The sequence below is a fragment of the Pygoscelis adeliae genome, unplaced genomic scaffold (assembly GCF_000699105.1).
Source record: "Pygoscelis adeliae isolate BGI_AS28 unplaced genomic scaffold, ASM69910v1 Scaffold120, whole genome shotgun sequence".
NCBI lineage: Eukaryota > Metazoa > Chordata > Aves > Sphenisciformes > Spheniscidae > Pygoscelis > Pygoscelis adeliae.
Window position 1 is genome coordinate 7,011,455 of NW_008824032.1, and position 12,613 is coordinate 7,024,067.

General features: G+C 44.7%; 2 protein-coding genes across 2 annotated transcripts in view; one reads left to right on the forward strand and one right to left on the reverse strand.

Annotated features, from left to right (window-relative positions):
* The first annotated feature begins 2,766 nt into the window (after positions 1-2,766).
* LOC103922357 lies at positions 2,767-10,749 on the forward strand. Its single transcript, XM_009330484.1, has 4 exons — positions 2,767-2,849; positions 6,599-7,042; positions 9,457-9,597; positions 10,726-10,749. Exons 1-4 carry the CDS (start codon positions 2,783-2,785, stop codon positions 10,728-10,730), a joined length of 657 nt encoding a protein of 218 aa, XP_009328759.1. The 5' UTR covers positions 2,767-2,782; the 3' UTR covers positions 10,731-10,749.
* A 1,522-nt stretch (positions 10,750-12,271) lies between these two features.
* LOC103921556 (group 10 secretory phospholipase A2-like) overlaps positions 12,272-12,613 on the reverse strand; it is a 13,080-nt gene continuing 12,738 nt past the window's right edge. Inside the window, exon 4 of the mRNA XM_009329550.1 lies at positions 12,272-12,509. Within this exon, the coding sequence (XP_009327825.1) occupies positions 12,346-12,509 (164 nt within the window). The 3' untranslated portion in view covers positions 12,272-12,345. The remainder of the gene's footprint in view (positions 12,510-12,613) is intronic.

The following is a 12,613-nucleotide window of genomic DNA, read 5'->3' on the forward strand; positions in this document are numbered from 1 at the left end:
AGCCGGCGTGCGTGGAAAGGGCTGTGCCGCCCTGCCCCGCGGATGTTTCCAGGGGAGCAGGCGGAGGCCTGCCTCTGCCCCGCTGCGGGGCGGGCTGGCTGCAGGCCGAGCAGGGGATGGGGTGAAAAATAAAAGAAATAGGTGGTGGGGGACTCATCTCGGGAAACCCAGGCTCTCGTTTTTAAAGCTGCTGAGCAGCACCAAGCGGTTTCTGCCCAGGCTGTGGGCACCCAGGGGTTTGAAAAGCTGGGCTCCAAGTTAGCACCAAACAGTGCCCCTCAAATCAGGGGACCCAGCTGGAGCGATGATGGGTTGCAGATCTGTGCCCTCAGGACGCCTTGCAGGGAAAAAAAGAGCCCTGTGACATTAAAAGAAACCTGTACCTTGCTGGGAGGCTGGCTGGTAGATGATGAAAAGGGAGGGAGGGAGAAAGAGAGGGAGGGATGGCCAAGAGAAGTAGAGCAGCCTGGTGTGGCAGTGCTGTTTCTTCTCGCTATCCCTTTTCTCTCACTGCTTCCCCAGAAGGTGGGTTGAGGGACACCTCTGGGCCCTGTGATATCTGCCCACTGATACGTTAGCAAACGTGACAGAAGTCCCTGTGGCAGATGTCCGCTCCCAGCCATCAGCCCAGACAGGACAGCTGTAATACCACCAAGTCTCCAAAATTTACAAGACAGTGTAAAAAAAAAAAAGTGTTTTATTTCATTTTTGTTGCTTGCTTTCTTGATTTAGACCTCTGAAGCTCAAATTTTTCAGGCTTTTCTCAACAACACTCAGGGGATCAATTTACTTTTCTTTTTGTGCAAAAGTTGAGATTCTCTGTGAATCATACTGGGTTATCCAAGTGGGAGAAGCTTCACATTCAACTGATGGCTGCCAGCAACACTAAAACCCCTTTGTGTTCCCTCGGTTAAAAGCTGGCTGGCCTGACAGTTTTGCTCAGGCATGTCCTATTTAATGGAGGATTCACAAGAGAATTGTTATTACAGGATGAAATTAACATAAACAGCATTTGCAGGAACAACGGTAGTATGTCCATCACAACACACTTGAAGGTTTCTTTAGAAACACACCAAATACTTGGGTTTAAATCAGACACTGTTTGGAATGCCTTTGGTCCAGCTCCATCTTCCCACGCTGACTTCTCCGACACGCAGTCACAGCCAGTACTCTAAGCCAGTAACTCGGTCCCTGTTCCTCTTGATCTGCCAGGTGCCTTTGACTTTACTGGTTATTTCCTCTTCAAACTCTTGATTGTTTTTGACTCCTCTAACTTCTTCCTTTCATAGATATTTTGGTTTTGCTCACTAACGCTTTGGCAGTACTTCCTTCAGAAGACCCTCGCAATCTACCTTCCAGCTTTCTACTGAAGTGCTATGTTGCTCTGCACTTGGTCCCAGTGCCCTTCTTAATATGTAGTTTACTTCGAAGTGATTCCTGCTTGGTAATCCCAGGTCTTCCCACTCTCCCAATCCATTTCAGAGAAGAAATATTTGCCTTTTAGGTTCCTTTAGCCATAATCCCTCTAGCCTATCCTGCTTTCGCTGATACAGGTGTCACCACATCAAAACTAGAGCAGCAAGTGGTCACTCAAGGAATGGGTTGTTCCTCTTGGCGTTGTTTGGTCAGCAGAGTTTTGCAAGTCAGATGTGGAATTTCTTGAAGCAGTTATTGTGGAGCATCCACATGCAAAGATGCAGATCACAGCATTTATTAAAAGCACATTCAAGAAAGCCATATGACAGTAGCATGATGACAGATTTCCTTATGGTGTGGTGGGGGCTTTTTGGGGCTCCTTTTTGCTTTCAAATAGAAAGCAGAAATACTCATGCCTCTCTCAGCTGAATTGTGCTTTGTATGTGTTTTAATGGATATGGAATTGAGTCTTTACTGGATACTGAAGTACAATTCCATTATCTGAAGACTCTTAAAGATATGCAAAATCGTTAAATAAGGTGTGCTATAATCCCTGATCCTGTAGCTGAGGGAAGAGGTGTCAGCCAGCTAGCGAGAGTGGCACGTGCTCGGTACAGCGGTAACACAGCTGGCAGGGCTGGGTGCTACAGGTGGGGGTTTGGGGCTGCTGCAGCTCTTCCCACAAAGCAGTGCTTTGTGAGTACCTTTGTGTAAACCCAGACTCTGCTCCAGAGCACACCTGCTAGTTTTGCAGATAGGCTACCCGCTTTAGCAGTTTCCCCTTCCACCCTGGTGGCATAGATGAGCTTTACTTAAAATGAAGTTTAAGTAATCAACTTTCGGTGAAAAAGGATTTGTTCTACACTGAAAAAAAATACTTTGGGGAATACATTTTACCTATAAACACTGTGTGCATATAGCCACAAAGATACTGAATTCCTGTAACTTCCTTTCATGGTGTATTAGGATGATAGGAGTCTGGCTGCTCAGAAAATGAAGCCAATGCTCTTTCTCTTCTCACCTCCACTATCTTTTTGAATATCTGGATATTCTGTACTCAGCCCAAAGTTCTGGTTTATACAAGGCCAAAGCGAAAAACAACAGATTATCTTCCCTCTGCTCTCAGAGCATTTTCGGCATCTTCTCTGGGAGAGATCGGAACAGCCCCGGGAAGTCATTGTTGTCACTTCAAACGTGGCTGTCATCCAGGCAGCAGGCAGAAGCGCTGTGAGCTCGAAGCTGTGGTAACTTTAGTAAGTGTGACATTCACTGGGCAGAATGTGAGGTCCTGTTGCAATAACACACACATATTTTTTTGCCTGTACTACCGGAGGGAGAGACAGTGAGGCCGTATACTTCAGCAACTATGAGCCAGCACATCGGGAATCTCTATAGATCTGCAGTGTCTTCATTCCTCCTCTTCTTGCTAGTGGGTGAGTACTAAACCACCTTCCTTAATTAGAAGAAATACAGCTTATTCCTAGAGTTTGGCTTGAGAGGTTCTCTTCTTTATTTCAAAAAGCAACTTTCCGCTGAGGGCTTCCTTAGGATGCAGGAAAACTATATCTAGTAGTGTGCACTGCATTAAACCATACTTTTCCTTATAGATACATTCCTGTTTAGCTAATAGAAATGTTCAGAAAGAGTATGTTTGCCTCTCTTTTTCAAGAAGAAAGGCTGTGTATCATCATTGCTAGAAGCTTCATTTCTATTTTGGTTCTCTGATGTATTAGCAACCGGTTATCGTCACAAGGTAGTTATTCATATCCATTTGTGAAAGCCAACCTCAGACCAGGGCAGAAGTCACATAAATTAAGAAGAGCAATGTGCAGTCATTGATCACTTAATCATAGATGACTGGGAGCTGGATACAGCTTGTATAGCACTCTCATGGCACCAGCTGAGTGTGAAGTTGAGCTCTAAAGCAAACAAAACCATCTGAAAGATGGTCATTCCAGCATGAGAGGATTTTTATGTGGGTTGGAAATCGAGCCCTGTTTGCCCTCAACCTCTCCTCCATCTATTGAGTGTGAACAAAGGAGAGGAGGCTCAACTAGAAAGGTCAAATTTTGCACTGACCTCCACCCACCATTTTGGTTCACTGATGCTGTTGGCAGCTGGCAGAAGAAGTTTGCAGGGCTGCTCGGGTTTACTCCAGGCACCAAAGAGTAAGTTAGAGGCTCCAGGACTGGAAGAGAGCACAGGTATATTTTATTCTTTCCTTTTGTCACCCCACCTCCTCTAGCCTGCCTGTGTTTTCTCATTCACAGCCAACGATATGGCCTTACATGGGAAAGTATCAACCTGCAGATTACGTAAAGGGGAGGCTGATGGATTAGTAGGTGCCCTATTAGTGCTGGCAAATGTGGAGCACATTGTCACATTGCAGGGAGTCCCAGAGAGCTTTCTCCCCTCATGGTTGAAAACTGGCCGTGAACTACCGACTTCATATGACAATGACCTATTAGATCATCTAATCATTTTTCCAGGTCAAGACAAGATCATCCATGCTGTATTTCTCTGTACTCTGTCTAGCTCAAGTGCTTTCACCAAAAAGCCTTGCATTCCTCTCCATCGGGGATTGAGCCCTACAACCCGCACGACAGGGGACCTACACATCATTCTGCTAATGAAGCGATTGACTTAAAAAGAGCTTTGAAGCAGAGTCAACAAGGCATTTGGCATGGTATGCTCCCAGATGCCAATATGATAAGGGCATTGTGTATTTGAATACCAGTGAACTAGTATGTTCCAGTTTTGCAACCTCACAAAAGAAAAAGAAAGAAGGAAAGGAAGAATGAAAAATAAGAGTCTGTGCTGTGATGTTCTCAGTGAAGCCCCCAAACAGAGCTGGGGTGAAACAATACAGCCTACTCCTCTTGCGTTTTGATTTTTCTAATTAGCTGTAAGTTACATGATATGTACTGAATCAAAGATGGGGGATAACACAGATGACAAGGCCAGTTATTTCATGATAGGAGGTGCAAATAAAACTCGTTTTGAACAGATGCAACATCAAAGCACATTGTTCCTGCTTGGTTTTGTTCTCTATGCCACTAAGTGACTGTGTAAAAATGATACCTTTTACATCACTAAAAGGAATAAAAATTATAATTGTGTTGCAGGGGGTGTGTATGGTAAGGCTGGAAAAGCTATAGTGGAGAAGAAATTCTGTGGCCATTCCTTGAAAACAAGATAGCAGTAGCACATACTGCTCTAACTAAAGCAGCAGTATCCAGTGGAGATAATGGTTAATGAACAGAGATTTTAAAAGAATACTCATGACAAAACTGCTCAAATTCACTCTAACGAATAACCAAATATATCACATCAGGATATTTGATGCACAAAGACTGTAATATGTCAAGCTACCATCAGCTGTGTCAAGTATTTCAACTATACTTTGTACTTCACCAAAGTACATTTCAAGATACTTCAACTTTTATGACTGCTGCATTGATACACTGTTACCTAACTGGAAAGGGAAAAACTGGACCTCAGATTCCCCCAAGAAGCTCCAGTGGGCTCATCAGTAGGATTATGTATGAACATGAGGATAATATTTCATCCAGTATCTTTAATAAGGACTACTCATTTTAGGGGACTGGATCCAAAACTAGAATAATATTTGGGTACCTAATTCTCAGGCATCCAATTCCCATGTATCAGTGTTCCAGTTACAAGGCCAAAATTTTTACTTTGAGGTAAAAGCACGGAGTACCAAACAGCTCTGAAGGGGTTTCATATGCTAAGTTGTTGCCTAGTTTCATAGCCAGCTTGTATTTTCTATATTTTTGCATCCATGAGTTATCTCTCATGTGATATTTAAACTGTAAGCTCTATACACCATCCTTTTATAAGGCACCTAGAACAACAGAGCCCTGCTGTCTGACAGAAGGTGTCAGTGCTACTCCCATACGAGTCATAAATAATAATAATTATGAATACAACTGTGATTGTCACATTGTGTACATGCCTAGAAGAGCCATTCAAGTAACTCTCAAACCGATCATTAAGGGGTATGGTTTTCCATTCCCTTGAGAGATTTGTCCCTGAGCATAGAGAGGCTATTGTCATTGTGAAGCTTAACCAGACCTAGACAATAGCCTTTCACATTGCCTTTGGATGGCAATGAAAGACTCAAGACAATGGAAAATCAAGACCTTCACTGTGGAATGTTCTGCAGTACTTGAGAGGGCACGGAGTAGTATGAAGGGAGACTATTTCACTTGAAGAAAATAAAACAACAGAAGAAACTCTTCCAAAAATTGGTCTGAACTCTTTCTTGGTGACAGCTGTTGGCTTATTTTTAAGAGTTTGTTTTTCCCTCTTTTTGAGACAGCAACTATTCCTCTCATCTTCTGAGCCCAGGCTTGTTTCCAGAAATGAGGCCCACTCACACTGCTCTTAGCTCAAGGCTGTTTGATACTATGATTAGCAGCTGAGTGAGAGAAGGCAGGTTTAAATCTCTACTACAGGCATGTTGTCCGTATTTTTCTAACAAAGAGTAACAAGACAATGTGGTCCCTTCACAGACAACAGATGTCACCCTCAGTATTGATACCCGCAGAAGGCTAAGGTGCCGCCCCCCAGGTCGCTGATAGCATCTGCTGGGGGTTCAGTCTCTGGCAATGGAGATTCTTCCCACAATTTCAAGATTTCCTATCCTGAAACTGGAACTGCATGCCAAAACTTTTAAGAAGCTCACATTATGTTTTGGGATGCAGGCAGTTGCATTAGGATGCACACATATTCACTGTATTTGTTGGAACAGAGCTGCTTGTGTGTAAGTGTACATGCATTTTTTGCTTTGCCTCAAAAGCAGTTGAGGCGGGAACGTCAGGCCCTGAGACTTTTTGGTGTGGGAAGAAAGAGGTTAGTGTTCCAGGTGGAAATGCGGCTGAAAGAACTCTAAATTTCACCCAAAGCCATTAGGCAATGGCATTAGTCTTCCTCTAGTATGGCAGTAGAAAGGAACTGAGGATCAGGAAAAGACCTATCTGTACACATGAACATAATCTAAGCAGGAACTAGGAAGAAAATCCCTATCGTCATAATAGTGACTACCCTCAAGTCCTAATTCCAGGAGCCATTCTTTGTGCTGGTTAGAGGTCAGGAGTAGCTGGAAGGTTTATCATCCTATCACCCTTAACCCTCCTCTTCTTTCTCTTTCCTGGTACAGATGTTGGTGTTAGTGGTGGAAGTGCAAGCAAGGAGAATGCAGCTGGAACTCATATAATAGCACAGCCTTCGTTGTTGACAACACCTGAGCCATGGCACCTTTTGGTGACTCAAACACCAGCCAAGGAAAAAGCCAAAGAGGGTGAAACTGTGGTCTTAAATTGCCACTTTAACAGTCCACGACGTCCCTCCCTGACTGACCTGATGGTGAAGTGGTACAAAGAAGATGAAAAGGGGCAGATGGACCTGCTAGAAAACAATGTGACCGTCTTGCCCAATAACTCCAGGGTTTTCATGAGTGGAGACTTGTCCCAAGGGGATGCCTCCCTCGTGATCCTCAATGTGACAACCAGTGACCACGGTATTTATTTCTGTGAGGTTACACTTCCGGATGGGAAGGTGGTGACAGGAGATGGCACAAAGCTCAGGATCAGGAGAGCTCTGGGTAATATTTGACGTTATTTACTTCTTTTCTCCCTCTTTCTCCTCCAAAGCGGGTCTACACGCTTGCGGAAAGAGGGAAGTTGTCCTGTTTGGCCTCTAGCAGGTAGGGCCTGGTGTCATGGAGTGTAATTGCTCTATAGCATTTCTCGCTGTTTTCGTTAGGCCAGCTAATTTTGATTGGCTTGCCTCTATAAACAGTCACACAGGTATTATTATCAGGAGGGGCATTTACAACCAAAAAAAGAAGGAATAATTTTATCACTAAAATCAAAGTCAGTGCCAAGAATGAAACAGTTAGATAAGTTCTCTTGTACTCACAGCTCTGTTTGGCAGAACCCCCATGAGTGACAGGTGTCGAGATACCGTCTCGGGGAACAGCTCCAAACTCCTTCTTTTTGACATTATTTCTTTCCAACCCACTAACTTGCATATTCATTCCTTAACTCTGGATGACATAAGTAATCCCACAATAAACACGAGGATCACATTGTATTGTTTCTGCTTAACTTCATTCACATTAAAATCAAAGTGGCAATAAAAGTGCCATGCTATGTTTTCTTAGCCTCACAAATAGACACTAGGCATATTAAGTAAGGAGATAACTTGCTTTGCCTTTATCAGCTGGAAATGTCAAAGCAGCTTTCCTTTTTATGTAGGCTAAACACATTCCAGTCCCAACAAATCAACACATCTGAAGGTTTATTATCTTATTATCTAATTAACAAAAAATAGCACCTTCTGTGTCAAGAGTAAATTACTCAAGTGCCATTTCTCCCTTATTCATTACCAAAGCTTCTAGCTCACCGAGATTCACTAAGCCTTTGCCCTTCTGAGCCTGAGTTCTTCCCTTACTAATTTTTATAGAACTACTCAATTTAAACCGTAGCACTAACAAGGCAAGAAAACCGTGCCCCCCTGCAAGGGCTTGGTCATGTGTCTGAGGAGGTCTCCCGTTGGCTTGATCTCATAGTCTCAGTAGCGCAGGTTACTCCTGCAATGTCTGCACCCTGGCCAGTGTAATTGCCTTTCTGTGTTCCCGAAAAGATGAAATACATAATTTCTGCACTACGCCTGAATTAAAGGGACAAGAGAATGTGAGAAATATAATTCATAAAGAAATGTTATGTGCCACAAATCCAGACTGTTCAAAAACTTATCTAAAATTAAAAGGAGAAATTAGCTGACTCTGTTAACATGTCCATTACGGGAAGCAAATGACGTGTATTTTGGAGTAAGGTAAGTAATGGTCCTACAGCACCTTCATTGCCCTTGCCTTCCTGACGAAATGAGCAGCCTCACAAATGGATTTAAGCTACAGGATACCTCCCTGTATGTGGGAGAAGGGGGTGGTTTTTCTACCGATGACCTACAGCTGGTTTGCCGGTGAGTTGCTGGATGCCCACCCATTTGGCTAGGTAGCACTGAGTAGCAGCTACTCCTGTGAATGGATGGCCTGATGCTTGGAAATCTGTGTGTGAATACAGTAGCAAAATTGTCCAAATTTTCTAGTGAAGCTTAAATACAACCACACAGAGATATGTAATGAATGCCTGATCGTACTGTAATTGTAGATAAAACTGGAAGGCTTTTAAACCATTCTTTTATTACCCTTCCTGGGTGAGTCACATGGCAAAATGACTACCATGAGCACGAGGCAGTCACTTAAAATCTGATCAGATCAGTCTTGCGCCATTGCCCAGCCAGTTCCCCCTCTCTAAAGAGACACTCCTACTCTGCAGCCGCGACGCTACAGGACAGATGCTCTCCATGCTACATCCCATAACCCTTGTAACAGTCCATCCTACTGTGCTCACCTGACCAAAGGCTCTTCCTGAATCATCCTTCAGTCCTGACAAATTAAAAAGCCAGAATGCCGACATGCTCTTATCTCAAAGAAAATGGGATTATCCCATCTCTGACGTGCAACAGTCCCAAAGAGCATCAAATCATAGAAAGGACTTCAGTGGAGCTCTGCCCACCCTCTGGTGCTGTCTCCTTTGGAGGTAGACAGGGAGACTGATGACTTTCTCAAAATTGTCAAAGTATTTTGTTCCATTTGAAAATAAAGCATGCAGGCATGAGTCCCATTAATTCAGGCAGCAGCATCTTTTGCCATCCCAACAGCATCCAGCTGTTAAGGGAGATTGCTAGGGAGATGGGGTTGTCCTATCCCTAAATCCTCAGAAAGCATAGCAACTTCCTACAAAGGAATGAAAAAAATCAATAACTCCATAGTGCGATACACCCTCTCCCATGTAGAAGCCCATGATTTCATGTCAGACAAGACATTGGCATAATCGATACCATAACAAGTAGCTTCCTCTGCAGCCACTGCAGAAGATGTGCTGGCTGCATTGCACATTCTTGCTTGGATGACATCTTACATTACTCTCTCTCCCTTCCCTTCTCCCCCAGGCTTGTTTGGTATAGAAGAATCCATTGGAACCATCATTGGGGTTGTGGCAGCTGGTATCGGAGGCGTAGTGGTTCTCATCATTGTTTTAACCCCACAGCTGAGGAGGTGCGTCCTCTGCATGAGACAAGGCTCTCGCCAAGGTAAGGAACACAAACCAAAATCTGTAATCCCTTGCTAGAAAGATTAATCCAATCACCTATTTCCAAAGGTACTTTTTTTTTAATTTAAGGAGGAATTAGCCATTTGCTTACCTCTGGTCAGACAAGGCATCTGGTTCAGGAAATAAGCAGTGTGGATGAAACTCTGACAGGGCTGACTCTATATTCCATCTCTTTTTTAAATAGTTCTTTGGGTACAGTTTCGTGCATGGGCCTAATGAGTTACCTATAAAAAAAATGATAGGATCTTCTTTAATTGCCACTTTCCGCAAAGAGTTGTTCAATGAGATGCCACTTCTCCTTTTAATGAAGTCCTGGGTCTCCTTCGGTTCTTTCAGGTTTATGCTGAGGGATGGATCTTCCTCCTACCACCCACATTCTTACATCCATATTCTTGTAAAGCTCGCGTACAGAAAGCCTATGGTGGCCTAAGTGTATGTTTGAGGTGTGGTTTGTAAGGCCCAGTAATATCTTTTATTAGATCAGATGATCAGGTTGGGAAAACTAGATGTTTTCGTCCCGCGTGAGCCAAAGAAATGACCCAGGAAGAGGCTGGTGTACCCGACAGCTCACCTGTTTTTTCCAGCTCTGTCAGCTGGTCTCATTAGAATAGACTGACACTGAAGGCTGGATTTTGAAACAAGCTTAGTTCCCATTTTGTTCAACCCAAGATGCGGTCTGCGTTTCAGACCGAGCTCAGCTGACTTTTTGCTTTCAGCGGGGAGCGGGGTGATTTGCACCTCTGCTCCCGGCACTCAAAAATCTCGCTCCGCCTGCTGAAAAAAATCCCATCCCTGAAGGGGTGAAGGAAGCGCTGGTCTTGCCGTTCACTGGAGCGCTGCCGCCACCTGATGGCCAGCGTGGCGGGGACAGGGACACGGCCAGGAGCTCTGCCCCGCTTACCGGGGGGGGGGGCTTCCAGCCCTTGCTGAGAAGCGCACCCGCACCCTCAGGCTGATGCTGCCAACGCAGCATCATCCCTCTGCAAGTCCTCTGCATGAACGGAGTTCACAACTTCCTTACTTTCCAGAAAGCCTTGGAAGAGTTTATTGTGTCGTACTAACTCTATCGCTCTGTCGCTCTCTCTCCTTTCCTTCTTGCTCACCGTAGCTTGAGGTGCAGCATTACAGGAGTCGCTGGAAGATGCAAAGCCTACAGGTGGAACAACTTCTGATGCCCTGTAAGCCAAAAATGGAGCTCTGGGTGGAATAAAAGCTTTCGCCTCAGTACATGCTGTCTTTGGCATTTTTATTTTTGTTAGTCTGTTTCTTTTTCCTGCAGCTTTGACAGCCACAGTGGCATATTCAGCATCCTCCTGCAGTGAGGAGCAAAACAGCCTCTTGTAAAGGAACTTGTATTACCACCTGCCAAAACCCCACTTAGTTTGGCCACATATCTCTGAATCTAGACTCCGATGAGGTACCTTGGGTCTTTCTCTGCCATTACTTCTTATTTCAAAGGTGGTACTCAAAGTTTGTCAGCTGTGCTTCAGAAGAGACAGAAGGAGCCTGACCTGCCCAGGCCCCCCCCACCTCCCCAGCTGCTAACACCTACCCAAGGAAATCAAATGCATTGCTTCTGGGGTGCAACCATGGCTCCCGTCTGTCTGCCCCTCTCAGTATAGAGGCTCTTGTCCTGTTGGCTTGCTCCAGCCTACAGGTTTGTAACGAAGGGGCAAAGAAGGCCCACTTGAACATAGCTACCCCTGGCTGAAAGAATGGGATTTTGGTTTACTCCCGCCAGAAGGAAACGCAGTGTTTCCATTTAAGCCTCTAATACCCTTAAAAAAAAAGGAGAGACGAAAGATTTGCTTACGTGACTAATGTTATCCACAGCCCCAGTTTCCTGACGTGACAATAACTGATTCCCAGGTGGTCAGTGACCAGGGGATATGCCAATACCTGTATAGGAGAGCAGCATATCAGCTCTGAAGCGTCTGTGGCAGGTAAGCAATATGTTCTTTTGCAAAGTATGGCTGTGCCAACTAGTAAAAGTCAGAAACCCTTGCTGGCCTTGCACCGGCAATAGCCTGGTGTAACTCTGCTTACCTTTGAATGTACCTCAGAAGTGTCCCCGGTGCTGTGAGGCAGGAACATGAGGGATAAGACAGCTGGCTATACAAGCTAAGAAACACAGGCACACACACACACACCACCCGCAAGAAAGGATGGAGCCCTGCCCTGGGCCAGACTCTGCTTTTCCTTTTGGTAGGAAGCAGAACTCCTCTGAGCACAAATAAGGAATAAGGAGGCATCCTCCCTCTTTGATGTCCCCACCCCTCCTGCAGGTTCAGGAGAATAAAGTGGGTCACTCTACTTCCAGACTGGCATGCCTCGGGTCTTCGAAGGCCAGCGTATCTTTTCACAGAGATGGATTTATTTATTTTTTTTTTAATTACAAACCAGTCCAGCAGAAGTCTCTACATATTTTCCAGATCATGTGCAAATGTGTGGGCGCTGAAGGTCAGGCAATGTGAAAGGACAAAAAAGCCATTTGGTGATGGGTAATGTGTTCTCACTGCACTGCAGGCCGAACCCTCCATTCCTGCAAAAGCAGCGATCAGAGCAGGATCTTATCCTTACTTCAGCATATATTTTACCCTGTTTCCCCTCCCCATAAACCCTGGCCTGACAGAAATTCTCTCACATCATTGTTAGCTCTGGTAAAAGAGGTAAAATTTTATTCCAGCACCTTCAGATTCAAAGGGTTAGAAGAAAGGTCCCAAAAAGACTATTCTGCCCCCCCATATCTGAAATGGCAGGTGGGATGAGTCTGTCCACATAAAAAGTCTGGCCAGAGGATGAAGTGCGGGTTGTACGGGGCTGCTCCCCAACACTTGGCTGCTTCTTGGTCACACAGGCACACCATTTTTTCACATCTGTCTGTCAGGTTATCTGCAAAAGAAAATGTGAGCGGAGGATGAGAGATTCTGTATCGGATGAAGGCAAGAAGCAGTTTTAAGAGGAACAATTCCCTAATAAAGCAATTCTTAGGGAAC